This window comes from Brachyistius frenatus, unplaced genomic scaffold (assembly GCF_029030835.1).
Source record: "Brachyistius frenatus isolate BFR_SWC_R1_liver_20210118 unplaced genomic scaffold, ASM2903083v1 Contig_298, whole genome shotgun sequence".
In the NCBI taxonomy this organism is placed as follows: domain Eukaryota; kingdom Metazoa; phylum Chordata; class Actinopteri; family Embiotocidae; genus Brachyistius; species Brachyistius frenatus.
Genome location: NW_027210897.1, coordinates 374,103 through 391,570, shown reverse-complemented (window position 1 = coordinate 391,570; position 17,468 = coordinate 374,103). Strand labels below are relative to the sequence as shown.

The 17,468-nt window shown below is 41.7% G+C and overlaps 2 protein-coding genes across 3 annotated transcripts in view; one reads left to right on the top strand and one right to left on the bottom strand.

Moving 5' to 3' along the window:
• Nucleotides 1–2,506: 2,506 nt before the first annotated feature.
• On the bottom strand, nucleotides 2,507–9,345 carry LOC138635248 (calcium-binding mitochondrial carrier protein SCaMC-2-A-like). The gene is made up of 10 exons (XM_069722630.1): nucleotides 9,104–9,345; nucleotides 7,664–7,790; nucleotides 7,466–7,553; nucleotides 7,247–7,358; nucleotides 6,031–6,189; nucleotides 5,105–5,257; nucleotides 4,912–5,019; nucleotides 4,629–4,796; nucleotides 4,215–4,365; nucleotides 2,507–3,828 (listed from the first exon to the last, which is right to left on the bottom strand). The coding sequence occupies exons 1-10, from the start codon at nucleotides 9,263–9,265 to the stop codon at nucleotides 3,644–3,646; spliced, it is 1,413 nt and encodes a 470-aa protein (XP_069578731.1). The 5' UTR covers nucleotides 9,266–9,345; the 3' UTR covers nucleotides 2,507–3,643.
• Nucleotides 9,346–15,066: 5,721 nt separating this feature from the next.
• LOC138635243 (early estrogen-induced gene 1 protein-like) overlaps nucleotides 15,067–17,468 on the top strand; it is a 34,017-nt gene continuing 31,615 nt past the window's right edge. For both annotated transcript variants that reach the window (XR_011312108.1, XM_069722624.1), the window contains exons 1-2: nucleotides 15,067–15,173; nucleotides 15,266–15,551. Coding sequence is in view for 1 of the 2 variants with exons in the window: in XM_069722624.1 (XP_069578725.1) it covers nucleotides 15,388–15,551 (164 nt within the window). In the remaining variant the exon portion in view is untranslated. The remainder of the gene's footprint in view (nucleotides 15,174–15,265; nucleotides 15,552–17,468) is intronic.

Below are 17,468 nucleotides of genomic sequence, written 5' to 3'. Positions count from 1 at the left end.
GGCTAACTAGCCGGCTAGCAAGGCTACGGTGGATGTCTTTATGAAAGTCAAATAAAAAGTTCATGCCAAAAATCAAACAGCTTTAAACTGTGCCAGGAGAACAAGTATTTATGAACGAATGTTGGAGCTCGTCACAGAAGTTAATATGCATTTGATATAATGTGTTGTTTAAACTGGTTGTGTTTCGTCCATCCCTACAGTGGCCACTTCCTTGTTGTGATACGGCGGCCCGTGTGGGACAAACTGAGCGAACTGAACCCTGCCCGGAAAAGTCAAACTACTGCATGATAACATAATGATCCTGCTTGTGGGTCTTATATAGAGACACAGGTCGGTATTTCCCAACTAATCCCGTTTTAGTAAAGTTTCTAGTGTTCATAGTGGAATCAATTATGAGATCACAAATTTAATCAAGCAGACTTCTGGAGATGTTACGCAACATCCATATTTAGCCTAACTAAATGTGTCTGTGGTAGTCTGTAGTCCAGCCAAAGCAAACCATTTGAAAAGTCAGCCATTCTTGTAATTTATTTGTTAGTACAGAGAGTTAATCCTTCCTGTATCTCAGGACCAGTTCTTGGAAACCTGTACCTTTTGGGAAACAGCTGATTAGGGGAACCACAAGAATTTACTGCCAGCAGAAAATGAACAGTATTTTAAGACTGATTGAGAAATTTAAACGGAAATCATTTTTAGGCAGTTCATTGAATTTAACTGGTATTTATAAAATCACTTATTCTCTGTAATACAATGTGGTCAATGTTGTAGATAAGAAGTTGTAGATACAGGCCAGTGGAAGTATTGTAAATAAATGCTGTAACCTGTAAATCCTGTTTTCATGGTGTACATGTGAAGATTAGAGGTCCATTAAAGGATCAGTATACATTCTTTACACATAATTATTTTTCTGTCATGTCTCTATAGAATGTTTAATAACTTCTAATGTAAACATCATGGAACCATAAATTGAAGAAAGCACTTTAAATGAAATGAAATATGTGACATTAAATTAAAAAAAATAATTTGAAAAAATGATTTCCATGTTTTCTTTTGTTTGTTTGTTTGACAGTGAACTTAAAATAAGACTTATTTTGTTTAAATGTTACACTTCCTGGTTCCAACACTTCTCGTTCACAACTGTCCCAAATTTCAGGTTGATATGTTAAAATATATATATTTTTTATATTCCCATGATGCACTCGATTTTAATAACAATTAAAGGTTGGTTGGAAGATATTAATTACAAAAGAACAGGAGCAGCTATAAGCTTTTCATTTGAAATGTTCCTTTTTTATGAGTTCAGAATGACTTTGAGTCACACTGTTGTTTGACTTTAGTGTTGATTGATGAGTTCTTGGTTTTAAAGAAATCATAGATGTTGGCGTGTTCGTTACGAGCTGCAGAAATGAATTAGAAGGAGAAGATACTGGAAAACTGTCCTCATTAAAATGCACTGTTGAAAATAAAAATTCCTTTGAATAGAAATAATAAGGGAGGGAAAGAAATACAGAGAAAATAAATATAACAATTACATTTTGTTCCATATGTCTAACAGCCTAAATAGGAAGTTACTCATGGTTAACATGTTTCTCAAAAGTAAAACAAAGATGAAGAATGATGAACAATATGCAAGTTTTAATTCCTTAAAGTGAAAATAGAAATTCAGCCACAATTACTGGAATATGAAGGACTGAATTAGTTTGGATAATTATGAAAAGTCCTAAATAAAGACACGGCTCCTTATTTGTTGATACTGAAGACAGATAATGAAAACTAGAATCTGATGATTTATGACCACAAATTATTTTTGTCCTGTAAACACAGATGTGAGACCTGTTCCGGTAATATTACTGTATATAAAATCCTTTTAAAATAACTCCACGTTTGACTTGCTGTGTTTTTAAAATAGGATATAAATGATCCTGAAAACACGACAGAAGAAGAATCCTCAGTTTCAGAAAGTCCCGCTCTGGTTCCACTTCAGTCTTTGGTCACATGTGGTATCACGTGTCCTCTATGTGGGAAATACACCCTCCAAAACTAACATTTTTATTTCCAGAAGCACATCAGATTACCAAACTTCTGGCTTTTGAGAACTGTGCATATTTTCAAATCTTATTAAAAAAAACCTAAATTTGGTTTATTCAGGTACTGGTGTTTGTGGTTGAAGTGAAACTTTCAGCCTTTTGACATGAAGAGCAGATTTGTACAAAATAGGACACAAAAATATAAATACGTAAACTTCTTTTATGCACACGAAAGTTATATTTTGCAAAACACGAGTTAAATTCCATGTCAATGAGTTAAATTTATATGTTATTGTCATCAACCTAACTTCCCAAGTGTGCTTCGGCCTGGTCGCGATAAAAGGCCTCAAAAATGTGCAGTTTGTTCAAATATGGATTTTTTTTTTTTTTTTGCTCTTCAACTTCAACTCATGAAAATCAGAACAGAAACAAAAGCTTTTCATATTTTTGTGTGCCAAAGAAAAATATGACAAAAGGAATTTACAAGAATTAGCATTTATTTGCATCAAAATGTTCCATTATACAATATCAAGAATACTAAAACTTTTTCTTTACAACAGAATTGAACCCTGCGTAGACATGACATCATCCAGAGGCCTTCTCACGTTGATTAAAGTGCATCGTGTCTCTTTTCCAACCCTTGTTTTCGAACACGTGTTCGTCTGTGAATTAAACGGTAATCTTGCCCTTAAACTTGGTGAACATTAGAGACATTTATTCCTTTAACAGGACGTCTGCACACATGAACACGGAACAACCTGAAGCTGTTCCACTCAACAAAAAGTTGTTTTCCAGGTGCTAAAAAAAAAAAAAACACCAGCAGCAGCAAATCCTGAGTAAAATAATAATAATTAAAAAAAAAAAGTAGTACTCCAACCCTTATCGTCAACATTTCACCAGACAACTACATTCAGTGTTTGATGGATTATAAGGCTGTTGTCTGGTGTTAAATTCTGCTCCCTGAATTTCAATCGCACATTTGGCTTGAGACAAAAAAAATGATATCTCCTCCCTCTTCTGAAGAATAAAAATAATAAATACAGGACGGGTGGAAATAAATACTCGACTCGTTCAAGACGGGATGGAGAAATCAAACATGTGCAAAATTCTCTCGTGTGGGAACACAATCATTGTGTGAACTGTTAAGGAGTTACGAGCTTATTAATGCTATAATAATAACAATAATAATAATCATCTGTAGAGTAAAACACTCTCTCTCTCAGTACAGTTAGTTCACCAGAGTACTGCCTGTTAAACAATGTTAAACTGACCAAAGCTTGCAGTGTCACGCCTTCATGAAAAAATAAATAAATCTGACAAGAGCAAAAAAACAAAAACAAAACACCATTTGGTCCCTCGTTTACATTCACTCATGTCAGCTCCTCTTAAAAACAGAAATAGCAGCAGCCGTGGCAACCTGAGCTCACAGAGTCAGGATGCCTTCCAGCGTCCTCTCGCATCACACATCAGCTGACATTCACAGAATGAGGCGGCTCCACGAGCCTCCGGAGGTCCCGGGGGATTCCCAGCACGAGCCCTGGGACACTGTGTGTGTGTGTGTGTGTGTGTGTGTGTGTGTGTGTGTGTGTGTGTGTTGCTGATTAGGTGACAGGTTTTTAGCGCGACTTCACCCCCAGCTGCGTCTTCAGGTGCTCGTACACCACGTAGCTGATGCTGACGGCGGGGATGACTTTGAGGAAGTTGGGTGCGAGGCCCCTGTAGAGCCCCGTCGGCCCCTCGCTCTGCACGATCTGCCTGAACAGGCCGCTCATCGTCACCTGCTGGCTGCCCGCCGTCGCAGCTGGACACGGGGGGGAAAAAAGAGAAAAAAGGTTTCACTTGCATGTTGCAATAAAGGTATGAAAGAAGTGTCTCAGAAATGATCCTCAAACAGATTCATCATTTAGGTCATTTTTTAAGAAAACAAATTGATCAAATAATAAAAAACAGTACTAAAGACATGACATTTTTCACTTGCATTCTACTCATTAAATGCAATTTGACATATTTGTTTAATGCGTTACATCAATTTCTGCCTTTTATTTAACCTATAAAACGAATGAGAACCATATAGCTGAACTGGACCATTTTCCATCTGGAAGTATTGAGAGGAATAAAAACATGTTGGTATCTGCATCCAGATATTCAGTAGTTTTGTTGTGCAGTCTTATTAATACTGATCCTCACCTTGTGCTTGCATGCGGGTTCGGATCAGAGCCAGAGGGTAACTGGCGAGTTGACCGCAGGTGCTGGACACGGTGCCGCAGGCCAGCAGGACCACCACGCCCGGGCCGGTGCTGTTGGTGCCGTACTGCTGCAGGTAGCTGTTCTTCAGCGTCTGGAAACAGGGAACACGTTTCATTAAAGCCTTTCTCTCCTTTTACAGGTTTCAGTCTGAAACTGTAAGAGCTCAGAGTGGCTTTTTAAAATGTCACTAATATCTCTTCCTTGTGGTTTATATTTATATTTATATTTGATTGAAACAGTTTTTTCTTCTTCTTTTAAAATCAGTGAAAAGTTAACAAGTTGGTGAAACTGTACAAACCGACACCAAGAGGTAAAAGCTCGGGGAGGAAGAGCGTGTCGGGTCGGTCGGCTCACCTCGTACACGGCCAGGTCGATGCCGGCGTAGGGGATGATGCCCAACATGTTGGGGACGTAGCCTTTATAAAACGCGCCCAGTCCTTCTCTCCTGAAGAGCCGCTTGGCGCAGTCGGAGATGCCGGCGTACTGGCCGGTCTTCCTCAGAGCCAGGCGGGTTTTCAGCACCTGGAGAAACATTCAGGAAGATTAACTTTAGTCTCACTGTTGAGCTCCCAAAGCAGGCTTTCTTTTTCCGTAGGCCTGTGAGGACCAGAGCAGATTTGATGCAGCTGATCATCACCTCCATGGGGTAGATGGTGCTCTGGGCCATCACTCCAGCCATGGATCCGGCAACGAACCGCTCCAAGATGCTCAGAGTCTCCTTATCGCTGCCGATTAAACGCTTAATCTGGAGGAGAAGAAAAACACATTAAAAACACCGAATTCCTCTACGATATATTCGTACTTCAAAAGTTGTCATTCGCTCATCGTACCTGCTCGTAAGCCATGAACTTGAGGGCGGACTCGGGGGCGATCTTGATGATGTTCACCCCGTTGCCTCGCCACAGCGACTTGGTGCCGCCCTCCTTGATCATCTGCATCAGCCCACTCATGATGCACATGTTGTTGGTTCGAGACCCATAAACCTGAAGAAGAAGGAGATGAAATCAATAACATGAAAATAACTTTTATCTGCACTGACACGGACTTTGTTTTTTGGAGATGTTAAATTTGAACAGCAGTTAAATTGTGGGATGAGCCGGGCACGGTGCCATGTGGGCCACCAGATGTGGGCCAACTGGGTCGGGTTTGTTTCAATAATTGGAGGTAAAATAACCAAAGCGCATGAATCCTAATCGATCGGGGTCAAAGTCTCCAGTCTGACGCAGATCAAAGCCGTGCGGTCGCAGCTCGACCTTCATCTCCCCGATGACGCGGGCGTCGGACGTTCGTGAGTCGCTATTGGGGCGAAAGGTGGCTGAGCTCGATCCGACTATCAGTGGACTCTGCCCCTCCACTCCCCCCCCCCCCACACACACTCTCTCTCTCTCTATAAACTTGAACTCATTTATGGCCCTTAGGTAACAAACTCTTGAGCCACTGATTGATCTGGAGCCGGTGGTTGTGCCTCCTGCAGTTAGGACAGATTCTGGAGGACAATCGTTCCCACATCTGGATGTTTGGAGATTAAATGTCCCGATTTGACTTCAGAAGTCAAACGAAGGATCGGTCATTATATAGGTGGCCGAGTAGAAAAACCCAACAACTGGGTCATATCACACACCAGCTGATTACAGTTTGCACAGTTTCCTCCGCACACGGTGCAGTTCCCAAACTCTGCTCAGGCCTGGAAACTTGCATCCTATTTTCCAGTTACAGGCCAGTTCTCAGTGAAACGCTTCAGGGAGGTTTGACTCACCTGCATCATGACTTTGACTCGGTCCAGAGGAGCCGTGCACGTCCTGGAAATGGCGCCGGCTCCTCCGCCTGCGACCAGGTGCCTCCACCACATCCCGGTCTGCTTCTCCTCCACGGTGAAGTCATCCGGTACCATCAGGTTCTCACCCACATCGAATATCTGCCGGGAACACAGAATTCATCATGAAACAAACAGATCCGTTTAAATGACATCAGAGACAGATGGAAGATGGAGCTTTTTGTTGTCGTTTAGTTTTATGTGTCATTTACAGCTGTTGTTCTGAACCAGACATCCAGTTAACAAGTAAAGAAAACTGTTTTCTTGGTTGCAACACATGACAGAAGTCTTATGTCACCAGACTCCTCTGCTACAGCAAAGGTCAGGGAGCGCTTGTTTTTCACAGCAGCTTCAATGGAGGTCGAGAGTCAACCGGTTTCTGACAGCAGCTTAGAAGAGAGTCCGCAGCCTCGTTCTGCTCCTGCCTCCTCATCAATGTACAACTTGAGAGTCATTCAAACAGTTGATTTATTCCCCCGTCTGACTGACTCATGTTGCATCAGTAGTTTGCTTGTCTTGCTGCAAGAGTGAAATCAGACTTTATTCTTGGCTCTAGTTCCACCTGAACCAAGCCGAGGCATCGGGACTCATTAAATGGACCCGGCACTGCAATATAACCGACCCGGTCAGGCAGGATCAGGCTGTCCTCCCGGTGGGAGTTGTGCTATATCACTTCAGCCGGCCGCAGCTGCTCTCTTTTTACATAACAGCGAGACAAACCGACAAATCCTTCCCACTTAATCCTCCCTGAATGGGCCCAATTCCCTTCATGACCTAACGCAGCTTAATTGCTGACGCACGACTGCACCGGTTGAGTCTTTCAGGGAACGCAGTTCTCAATGGACCCGTTTCATCCAGACAGCAGGAAGGTGCGACGCCCTCTGAGGAGCGATATCGTTATCAGAAGCACCGATACGCTCAAAAATAGGACATTTAGTGGAAGCTGTTTCCTAAGAAACTTGAATTGGTAAAAAACCCTTCTGATGTGTGTCCATACTTGTGTTTTTTATTTGATACTTTTACCACCTCTATTTTTATTCTGTAATTTTGTATTGCTTTCGCTGTATCGTCCATGCTGCTGGAATGAAAAAATGTCTCCTTGCGGGCTCGATAGAGTATGTATATCCATCCATCCATCGCGTGCCGAGGGAGGCCTCACCGTGGAGTGTTTCCAGTACAGGATGATCTCGGGAATGTTGTCGCTCTTCTCCACCACGGGGTAGTTGCTCCAGTCTTTACTGCTGATTGTTATCGTACCGTTTTTATCCATGCTTAAAAAGACAAAGTAAAAACATTAAGTAACAGCAAGACTTTAAACCCCCTCAAATCAACAAATCCACATTATGCAGTATATAATGTAACCGATGAATGAAAGTACCTCTTTAGGGCTTTTTCTGCGTGCTGCGGGGAAACGTGCACGCCGAGGTCACGGAGGGACTGCATGAACTCTGTAGGATCCACGCGGCCTTAAAAGGAAACAAAAGACAAGTTGTGAGAAAAAAACCCTGTCCTGAGCCGAACTAACGACACAAAGTAGAAGATGAAACGAAAAGAAAAAGCGCCTCTCGTCTCCTACCTGCGTTCTTCCTGTCGAGGCTCTTCACCACCAGCTTCAGGTCTTTCTCGTAATCTTGTAGATAGTGAACGAACTTCTCGAAGTCCAGCTGTCCGTCAGAGTCATTTTCTTCCCTTTTAGAGGTTTTCTGCAAGGAGACAAATAATAAAGCCAGTGAGACATTATTATTATGATGATATTCAAGTCAGATAAGAATTTAAACACTTGAGGGGTGTTGAGAGATTGAGAACTGAATTAAAAGTCAGTAAATTATGACACTGGTCTCAGACAGTTTAGGGAGTTTAAAGTTTAGTGTTTCAGCTGATGACATGCAGCAGTGGAGCCTTCAAAACAATTTAACAGTCACTTATGAAACAAGCACATCAAGGTTGAAATGTACTCTATGTCGAACTAATGAGTAGCCAAGTAACTGAAAACCAGTCCAGCACTCAGGAATATGACACCGGAGGTTTAAAAGGTGCCCGTGTGGCTTGCAGGACACCACCGTGACCCATTTGCTAGATCAATGTCCTCGTTGGCTTTCTCGGATCACCTCCAGGCTGACCTGCCAAATGCTTTAGTTGCACTTCAAGCCACCCGAGCTAAAACAAGAGCAGGGATCGTGGCAGGCGTCCCATCTGCTGGAGCCCCGATACCCGACCTGCTGCCCAAACCACATGACCGTCACAGAAATGAGACGCTGCGGGACATTTCTGCTGGCCGTCCCCTGGAGCTGTCACTAAACCACCTGCACAAGTGCATAAATGTGACTTGCAGCTCGGGTCACAGGGAACGCCCGACCACCAATGTGACCTGCTATTTCGGTACTACGGGACACTCTGCTCCACGTTTGTGTTCCTGTTCTGACCTTTTTCCCAAACCTGAAAATCCCATCAACAAAGACTGAATGTGTTGCAGCTGCTCTGCAGATGATGATTTGAGGTCAAATCAAGTCTTCACACCTACACGGCTGAATATTCTCACAGTTAGTCATAGGCTAGTGTCTGATGGGTTGCAATGAGTCAGTCAGCTGCAGTCTTTCAGCACAAAAGTTCAGGTTTGTCACTTCACTTCTCAGGAATGTGCGATTAAAAGAAAAAGAAAGGAGAACTTTACATGTCAAACTAGAACAAAAAGTCTAAAGACAAAGTGAAGAACCTTTTAAATAAGAATACAAATATGAATTTAAAAAATATTCACAAGGAGGCATTAAAGTAAAAAAAAAAAATGTGGGGCATTTTGCAAATACTGTAAAGTGAAAAGAACAATTGTCTCGCAGCGACTCTCCCGGAAACCCTCCCGCCTCGCGGCCTCGTCACGAGCCCGTGCTAACCCTTCCGGCGCCCGGAAAGAAAAGATTTAGTGACGTTAAAAGTGGCACACGGAGCAGCCGAGTAGAAAATGACCGTGTTTGGACGTCGAGAGGAGTGTCCGGTTACTTTAGAGAGCTTTCTTTCTTACCTTTCGCCATCTTCGGTAGGTGGAGAACTCCTGTGACGGCAGGAACACGCTCAGCTTGTTAAAGAGAGACTTCAGCTCGGACGGCAGCCCGTTGGATTCAAAACACTCCACTTCAATGGGGTCCGAGTTGGACACGGGGACGTAAAGGCACAGACCGAGCATGTTGGGCTCCGGACAGAACTACAGTAAATAAATAAATAGCACACTGAACAGCTCGTCTCCTCCGACGGAGGAACACTGAAATGCCGGTAAGGAAACGCCGGCCGGCTTCTAAAGAAGTCTCCGTGTCACGCCCCTTCCAGGAAAGGGGCCACGTCATTGGCTGCTGAATCCATCCCGCCGAAAAAACGTGCGTCATTTTTACTACTGACCAATCGCTGAAGCGTCCCATTGATGGGGGCTCGGCTCCGCCCCGCCTTCTTCTTGCCTGAAGACATGAGGGAAGATTGACCAATCCGGTGTCTTCTTTCATTCACACTGCAGCAGAGAGACCTGTGCAAGAAGTCCTCTGAAACACGCACCAAAGATCATTAAATTAAAAAAAAAGTTGTTGTGTAGGGTAAATTGGTGCACTAATAATTATACAATTAATTAATCACATTTATTTAAACAGCATAAATACATTTACAAGTGCTCCTCAAACCAAATTCACAATTAAATCACTGATTTGTTTTCAGTTTGTTATAAAATAAATAATATAAATAAACATAAAAGCTTATTATAGAATAAAGCTAAGAAAACAATTAAAGGAATTAAGTTCAACAAAGGGCATGGACATGCAAAGATAAATATATATTTAAAAAAGTCAATTAATACGAAACTTGAAACAGCATGAATAATGATGACAATATTAACTTCAAATGGATCTTTAGTGCAGCTCATGACAACACAAACTGTACCAAAACACCATTCAACCTGTGGACTAACTTAATCTGTTTAACCAAATCCAACCAGATTCTCCTCGGGGATTAATAAAGTGAATAAAATCAAAATCAAATTAAAAAAATAAATCTAATTTTACAATCCCCACTTCTAGAGAAAGACGGCTACTAACTAATGACAGGGCAAGAATAACTTCTACCAAAGTGCAGAAACTCCAAGAGCCAATGTTACTCTAAAATCGGACCCATCACTCTTCATGCAGAAACCTGACCAACACTGTCTGTCACACAATCTGATGTATTTGAATAATAGATATAAATGTGTGGCCCTTTGGAGGAGCCGGAGCCCTGGGATGCAAAAACTGGATTTTGTAACTCATGTCTTCAATCTTAAAATTGATTTCTCCTCCTTATATGTTGTTTACTGTGCTGCGGACAGTATTGCATCTTTTGTGGTTATGCAGTATACGTAGATCTAAAGCTTGTTCTGTGTAAAAACAAGAAGAAAAAAAAGACCATGAGGCTGACAAGCTGGACGGATGAAGGCTGCAGAAAAAAATTGCGACAAGAACAAGTGCCGACAGCTGAAAAAAGAACTGAAAGAGCGGCAAGAGCCACCAGTTGAACCACAGACGACAGGCGGCGATCAGCTGATCCTGTCTAAGTTTACAGGACACACACACACACACACACACACACACACACACACACACACACACACACACACACACACACACACACACACACACACACACACACACACACACACACACACACACACACACACACACACACACACACACACACGATCCTCCACATGTGGTCAAACTATCAGAGAAGTTCTGTGACTTCTCAGTATTTACTTTTCTCTGTTCAGCTGGTTTCAGTTTGACTTCTACCCAAATGAGGATTTACTAAAGTAGTTCAATCTGTATATGTGGCCAAAAGTTTATGGACAAAAGTATATTTCAATATTTTAGACAACATGCCTTTGTGTCAACAGCTTGTTTTGTCCCCAGTGGTATAATTTTGATATACTTGTTACTTTACATGAGTATTTCACTTTTATCTACATTATACTTCTATTCAACTACATTTCAGAGGGAAGTACTTTACTTGTCTTCCACTACATATTATTTATTTTGCACACCTAAGGTCTCCTTAAAGCAGAAAAGCAAACCCACAACAAATGATTGTTTCATGATTGTTTTCTTTTGTTTGAGCGCTTCATTTATTTTGTCTGTTAACAGAGTTGTTTTATGTCGAAAGTACATTTGAGCATTGTGACTTGTCAGCATGCACTTCAACACACTGCGTCAGGCTTTTTAAATGTCTCTCTTTCAAAAGTCTTCAATCCACGGAAGCCACTTTAAGCTCGTACAACTTCATGTGTTTTAAAGTTTTTCTCGGTTCATTTTCCACCATGTCAAATGTTTTGGTTCAGTCTGGTGTCAGTTTAACTCTCGAGGCTTCTTCCAGGATACAAACTCAAGCACCTTTAAACTTATTAACACTATTAGCAGCTGTGCAGAAACATTAAGCTCCTTGCAGACGCTCTTTCAGCCTTCATCTTGACACAGGTTTTACCTCCTCTTTACCAGGTTGATGCACACATTTAAAAGCACAACGAGGACTTTTCTCTTTTTAAACAGGTTAAATGACTGATTACAAGAGTGAAGACTCCTCTGATAATTAAAGTCTGCTTGAAACATCACTATTATCTATTCATTATCAATAAACAGATTGTAGATTATCCTCAATAATTTTGTCCGGAGTACTTTAAAAGATCTGTGTGGAAATGTGCAAGATTTCACAGCTTCTTTGTTTTAATCTCCAGATGTGTGCTGAAGGGCAGAGCTCTGGATTTCAACACTTCTCAGGAAGTACAGAGCGTTGTTATTGTGAGATGTGAGGGCACCAACACTTCTGTCTACTCCGTAATAAGCAACAATAGATAACAGTAGTGTTAATAATAACAACAACATACTTTAATAAGCTGCAGGGTGCACACGTTGCAGTCATTTCTTGAAGACCTTCACTAACACATCAGTTAATGTTCGGTGTGAACACAAACATGCTGCTGCTGCTTGTTGTTGAATCCTCTACGTCACACGTCGGAGGGTAAACTGTTACTGCGATAAAGACGAGTCTGTTTGTGACAAACAGGATTCAGGAGCACTTTAACCTGCAGGATCGGACAAACAGTCCATATCTGTCAAGAAGAAAACAGGTGAGAGGTGAGGGGGGCGATGTCTCGTCATCAACAGGGAAGTCTCAGAGTGGTACAACATTGTTATCTGGAGCTGTTGTTGTCTGCCTGGAAAAAAAAGGCATTATGGTGCTTTTATGGTTGTTGTTGGGACATACATGTAACATGCTGTTCTTTATCCCTTATTGGGTTTTTAAATGGTCATAAAAAAATATATGATGGAAAAATCATGTAAAATTGTTGTGAAAATTGATTTGAAAAAGACTGGCCCTTAATAATCTGTTGGTACTGACCACAGCGTGTCCACGGTAAAAATTCCACATTCAATCAATATCTACAATACATCGATAGTCAACACATATTTTGTATCAGAACAGCCTAAATTTAACAGCATATGCATGTTTTTTTCCGTATGCATTTTTATATGTTTTCAATTATGGGTGGGTGGGTGGTGGTGGTGGTGAGGGGGTGTTTTCTGGATCTGCAATTACACAGAAGTTCCCTAAATGCCTAATGAGGTGCATGCCAAACTGGTTCGAAAAGTATAAAATGAAGTGTTGTAATCTGGGATTTAATTAGGACAAGCCATGTTGCATGTCCTGTCCTCTGACCTCACTGTGGACGGAGTTTAACCTCTGCTGCTCTGACACAGTGTGGGCAAACACAGGTGGAGGTAGTAAGGGGAGATTGTCCACTCGTTCATCGATAGCGTTTTTTGTGTCGTTCTCTCGGACAGGTTAGAAAATAAATTATGAAATGCCAAACATACCTCTAAACCGTCCTCAGTTGCGGTTGTTAAAGGTGTCAGGTTGCAAAAAAACGCCATAAACATCCACTAAAAATAAGATCAAATACTTGGTCCAGACTCACATGTGCTGAATATGTGTCCCTTTTTCATATATTTCTATTTTCCTTTATTGAGCTCTATAAATTGCCTGAGTTGTACAGTCTGTTGAAATAAATCTGATTTTTACTTCACAGTGTGAAAACTCTTCATGAATCACTGAAGTCCTTGAGGGCCATTTTTTTCAAACAGTTGCTCACAGATATCCAACACCCACTCTGCCTGTGCTGTGCTGTGCTGCCCTCTGTTGGCTGAACTTGAGACAAAACAGTGTTCATTTGCCTGTTTGTCTCTGTAGAAACACTTCTTCATGCCAAACAGGAATTATCATGTGGGTATAAATATTATACAAAGAATATTAGGCCTGTATCTGAGTGGATGAAACACTTTAATGTACTTTTGAAAATTTTGATTCACCAGTTATTTGAATAAAAATATTTAATTCAGGTTTATTTAGTTAAAGTGCCCTTTTTATTAATAAAAAAATAGTAGGAATAAAGACCGTAATTGTGCCACATTCAACAAAAATCTAAAAAATATGTCTCCATAAAGCAGCTAATAATTAATAGAGCGCCTGCTGTTCTCATTTATCTGACTCGAGCATTTGGAGACAACATTAACAACTTAGTGACATGTTCAGCAAAATCCTCCCTTTGAATCCTGTTCAATCAGATATATAATGTGAAATATATATTATAAAAAAGACTGGTGGAAGAAGCACTTAGATCTTTTACTTGAGTAAATGTAGTAATAGTGAAGAAATAACCTCAATTGCTTTAAAAAAAAAAAAAAAAAAAAAAGACTTCCCTATCTATCCAGTGAAAGTTATTCTGGTCTTCTTTAGGCCGATTAACAAAATACTTGACACGTTACACGTTAAAGCGGATTTTATTGGTTCATGTCGGTATTATGAGCCCAGCAGCGGTGCAGGCTGTCGCCGCACGGTGGCGCTGTTTCACGCTCGGGCTGCAGCATGACTGGCAGTGAATAAAGGTCCAAAGATGGGTCAAGCCAACAAGGCTGAATCGCCGAGAGACCGGAAGTAGAGGGATTTGCCTTTAAAAATAATTCCACAGAAATATCTACAAACAAACGGCGATGACTAGTTTTACATTGAGATGATCTTTAACATGACTACAGATTAATAAACATACATGTGTCTTTTTTCATTGTCTAGCCAATTCATGTAGGCTATTTCTGTATGTTACGGTTTTAGAAAATCTTTCAGTTTATAGTTTTTTAAAATAGTGGAAGCTTGTAGAATTATTGTCGGTATAACTAGTCAGGATGTTCGCATTTGGTTTAATTTGACCATGTGAATGGGAACACTCGCCATATTTAACAGACTTCCTTAACAAGGGTAGCGATAAGAAAAACACTAACCCTTAGGAACGAGGAACTTTTTTGAGCTTAATACTTTAAATAGTTACTTGAATAAACCTAATAATTTCAGGTATGACATAAGTAGTAGGCTATATTAACACGGGTGTATTCAATGTTTTCCCACCCAAGTAATAGCTTGATCTGTCACATGTTACTCTGCACAGAATGAATTATTATTATTATTATTATTATTACTGTGATGATTTTTCATTTAATTAGTTTATCATATGATTCAATCATTTTTAAGCATGTGTGCAATACATTTGCTTTTTGGTTATAAGCATTTTCCAAATGCCAGTTTGTGTGTGTTTTTTTAGAGGTCCTGTTTTCTCGTATCAATTCGTGGAGGATAGCCTGTAATTGGCACATTAATGGATCATGAGGAAAGTACAAGTTGGCACCTGAATAACAAATTATACCTTTATTCATGTTTCCTTCTGCTTCAGCAAGTTTAATATCTAGTTTAAAAAAACCTGAAACCTATCTGGATCAGTTCATGTTTTCTCATATTTGGAGAGACAACAATTTAAGCCAGTCCCTGCTACATATTTGAGCGCTGAGAAGGAAGAGCCTTTTATTCTGAAAGCCACCCACCGGAAATGACACAACATCCTGTCCGCTAGCTTGACGCCAGCTCGCGCAAAGTTCCTCCTCTGGGTGCCGAAGAGAAAGAGGGCAGAAGAGGTTTTCTTCTGTCACATTATGTTGTTGAATCGCTGCTCATGAAGCCTCCGAGACCCGAAATCTGTCCAGGTAAGATTTTGATCACTTTTGATCACGTACGTGACCATTTTTCTCCACTTTTCTCCGCGTTGATAATCGAGATCGTTCTTGTGTGATTTCAGATTTCGGTGCTGAATCATCTCTGAAGGAGTTCGCATGAAAACACACAGCAACACCAGTCGGGACATTTCGTTCACTTCAGCTCGTTTGGAAAAGTTTCTTCCCCCATCTTCCGTCGTGTTTTATGCGAGCGGAGAGTTCAACGATGGCCTTCTTCGTGAAGAAGAAGAAATTCAAGTTCCAGACGCAGCTGACCCTGGAGGAGCTCAGCGCGGTGCCTTTTGTCAACGGAGTCCTGTTCTGCAAGCTGCGGCTGCTGGACGGAGACTTTGCTGCCACTTCGACCAGGTGAACAAACCCAAACACCTCAACATGCATGGACAACTCCCATACCTGCCATTTTAACAGGGTTGTTGGTTTTTTAAATTATTACTTTATTTTTATTTATTTGTTTTTACTTGATTTAAGTCCTTGTAATCCACTAAGTGCATCTGTGGAGCTACAGGGTGAATGCCAGGAACTTTTATGGTTCCTAAACTGCTTCATGATGTGATAAGTCAGCTAAAAATAGTGATGCTGTGGTAGTTTACGGCTGTTTTTACTCAGTTGTCCTGTTTAGTATCATATAATTCCAGTACAGAGCAGATCTTTCTCTGTTGGTTGTTTTCTTTGTTTTTTTTAAAGCCGTTTCTGTCCTGTTGAACTGAAGAGTTTCAGGTTTGCGCTGCAGCTCAGCTCAGGCTGGTTAATGAAAGCCTGGCTGCCAGAGTCCGGGTTAAACGCAGGGTGTTGCCATGTTAAGTGGCCTCTGTGTATCTGTGCTGGCATTTCTCCTCGACTACCAGACTAAACACACACCAAAAACAACCACCCCCTCTTGGAGAAGTGGTGTCTGGTTTTCTGGTTAAATGACACGTAGATGACCTCCGCTGCTCTTTGGTCTTTTCATCTCCTGCTTCACGTCAGATTTTCCTCTCTGCTCCTCGATAACATCAGCAACTTTCATCTCTTTTCTCCTTCCTCGTCTTTGATTCACTACATGAGATGTACAGCCTTTAAAGTGGCATCGGATGTCTGTCCCGGTGTTTTGCAGTGAGGACGGTTTGACCTCCGTAACCTTGTCACCCACCAGAAGAGGCAGCGGGTTACGGCGCAACCTGAAAACCTGCCGAGGGGATGAAAACGTTGTTCGTGCTCCAGCAGGAGCTGGTTTGAACTGATTTTTCTATTCTCTTGAGAAGTCACAGACCTCTGGATGATCGCTGTGTCCCACATGAACATCACACTCCCCTCCGCTGTTCCTGCTTCTTCTGTACAGACTCTGACCTACTAAACTAACCTCCATGTGTAAAACAAACACGAGGCGTTATATTCTGGGGCCGAGCGTTTTATTGGCAGAGAAATCTCTGACCTGCTGCGAACCCATTTCTCAGATGAAAGGACAGAGCTGATTTGTCCGTGTCTGGTTTCTGATCTGGGATCTGTTAAGTGAAGGATGCCCCACATTCGTGTTCAGGCCTGCTGAACTTCAAACCCTCCAGCTGACAGACGTGTACGTGGGGAGACGCTTCCTCAGCGTCCTCCGGTTTAAAGCTGATCGTCCTCTTTGTTCTCACGCAGCACCGTCCCGGTACAGTGTGTGTGTGTGTGTGTGTGTGTGTGTGTGTGTGTGTGTGTGTGTGTGTGTGTGTGTGTGTGTGTGTGTGTGTGTGTGTGTGTGTGTGTGTGTGTGTGTGTGTGTGTGTGTGTGTGTGTGTGTGTGTGTGTGAGTGACTGTGTGAGTGAGTGAGTTTGTTTGTGTGTGTGTGTGTGTGTGTGTGTGTGTGTGTGTGTGTGTGTGTGTGTGTGTGTGTGTGTGTGTGTGTGTGTGTGTGTGTGTGTGTGTGTGTGTGTGTGTGTGTGTGTGTGTGAGGGAAACAAACACGCGGTCAGATCAGGATCAGGTTGATCAGGTTTCTCGTCAGCAGATGTTTCCTCCTCCTTACCTTTCATCAGTGAGGACACATCAGTGTTGGACTTGTGCTCGTTGGAGATAATCTCTCCACAAAGTTTGTAGAGCCCAAGTTTAGTTCAGTTTGTCTCGTTTCTACATGTGTTCACGGAAGACTTGAGTTTTTTAGGAGGTGCACAGCCTGTTCCTGCAGCCCTAATGAGCAGCAAGAAATAACCTTCATGATTAATATCCCAGTAAGGTTGCTCGATCATTATCCAGGTTTTTTTGTGATCTCTGGTACGTGAACGTTTGCGATTTGATCATGTAACTTT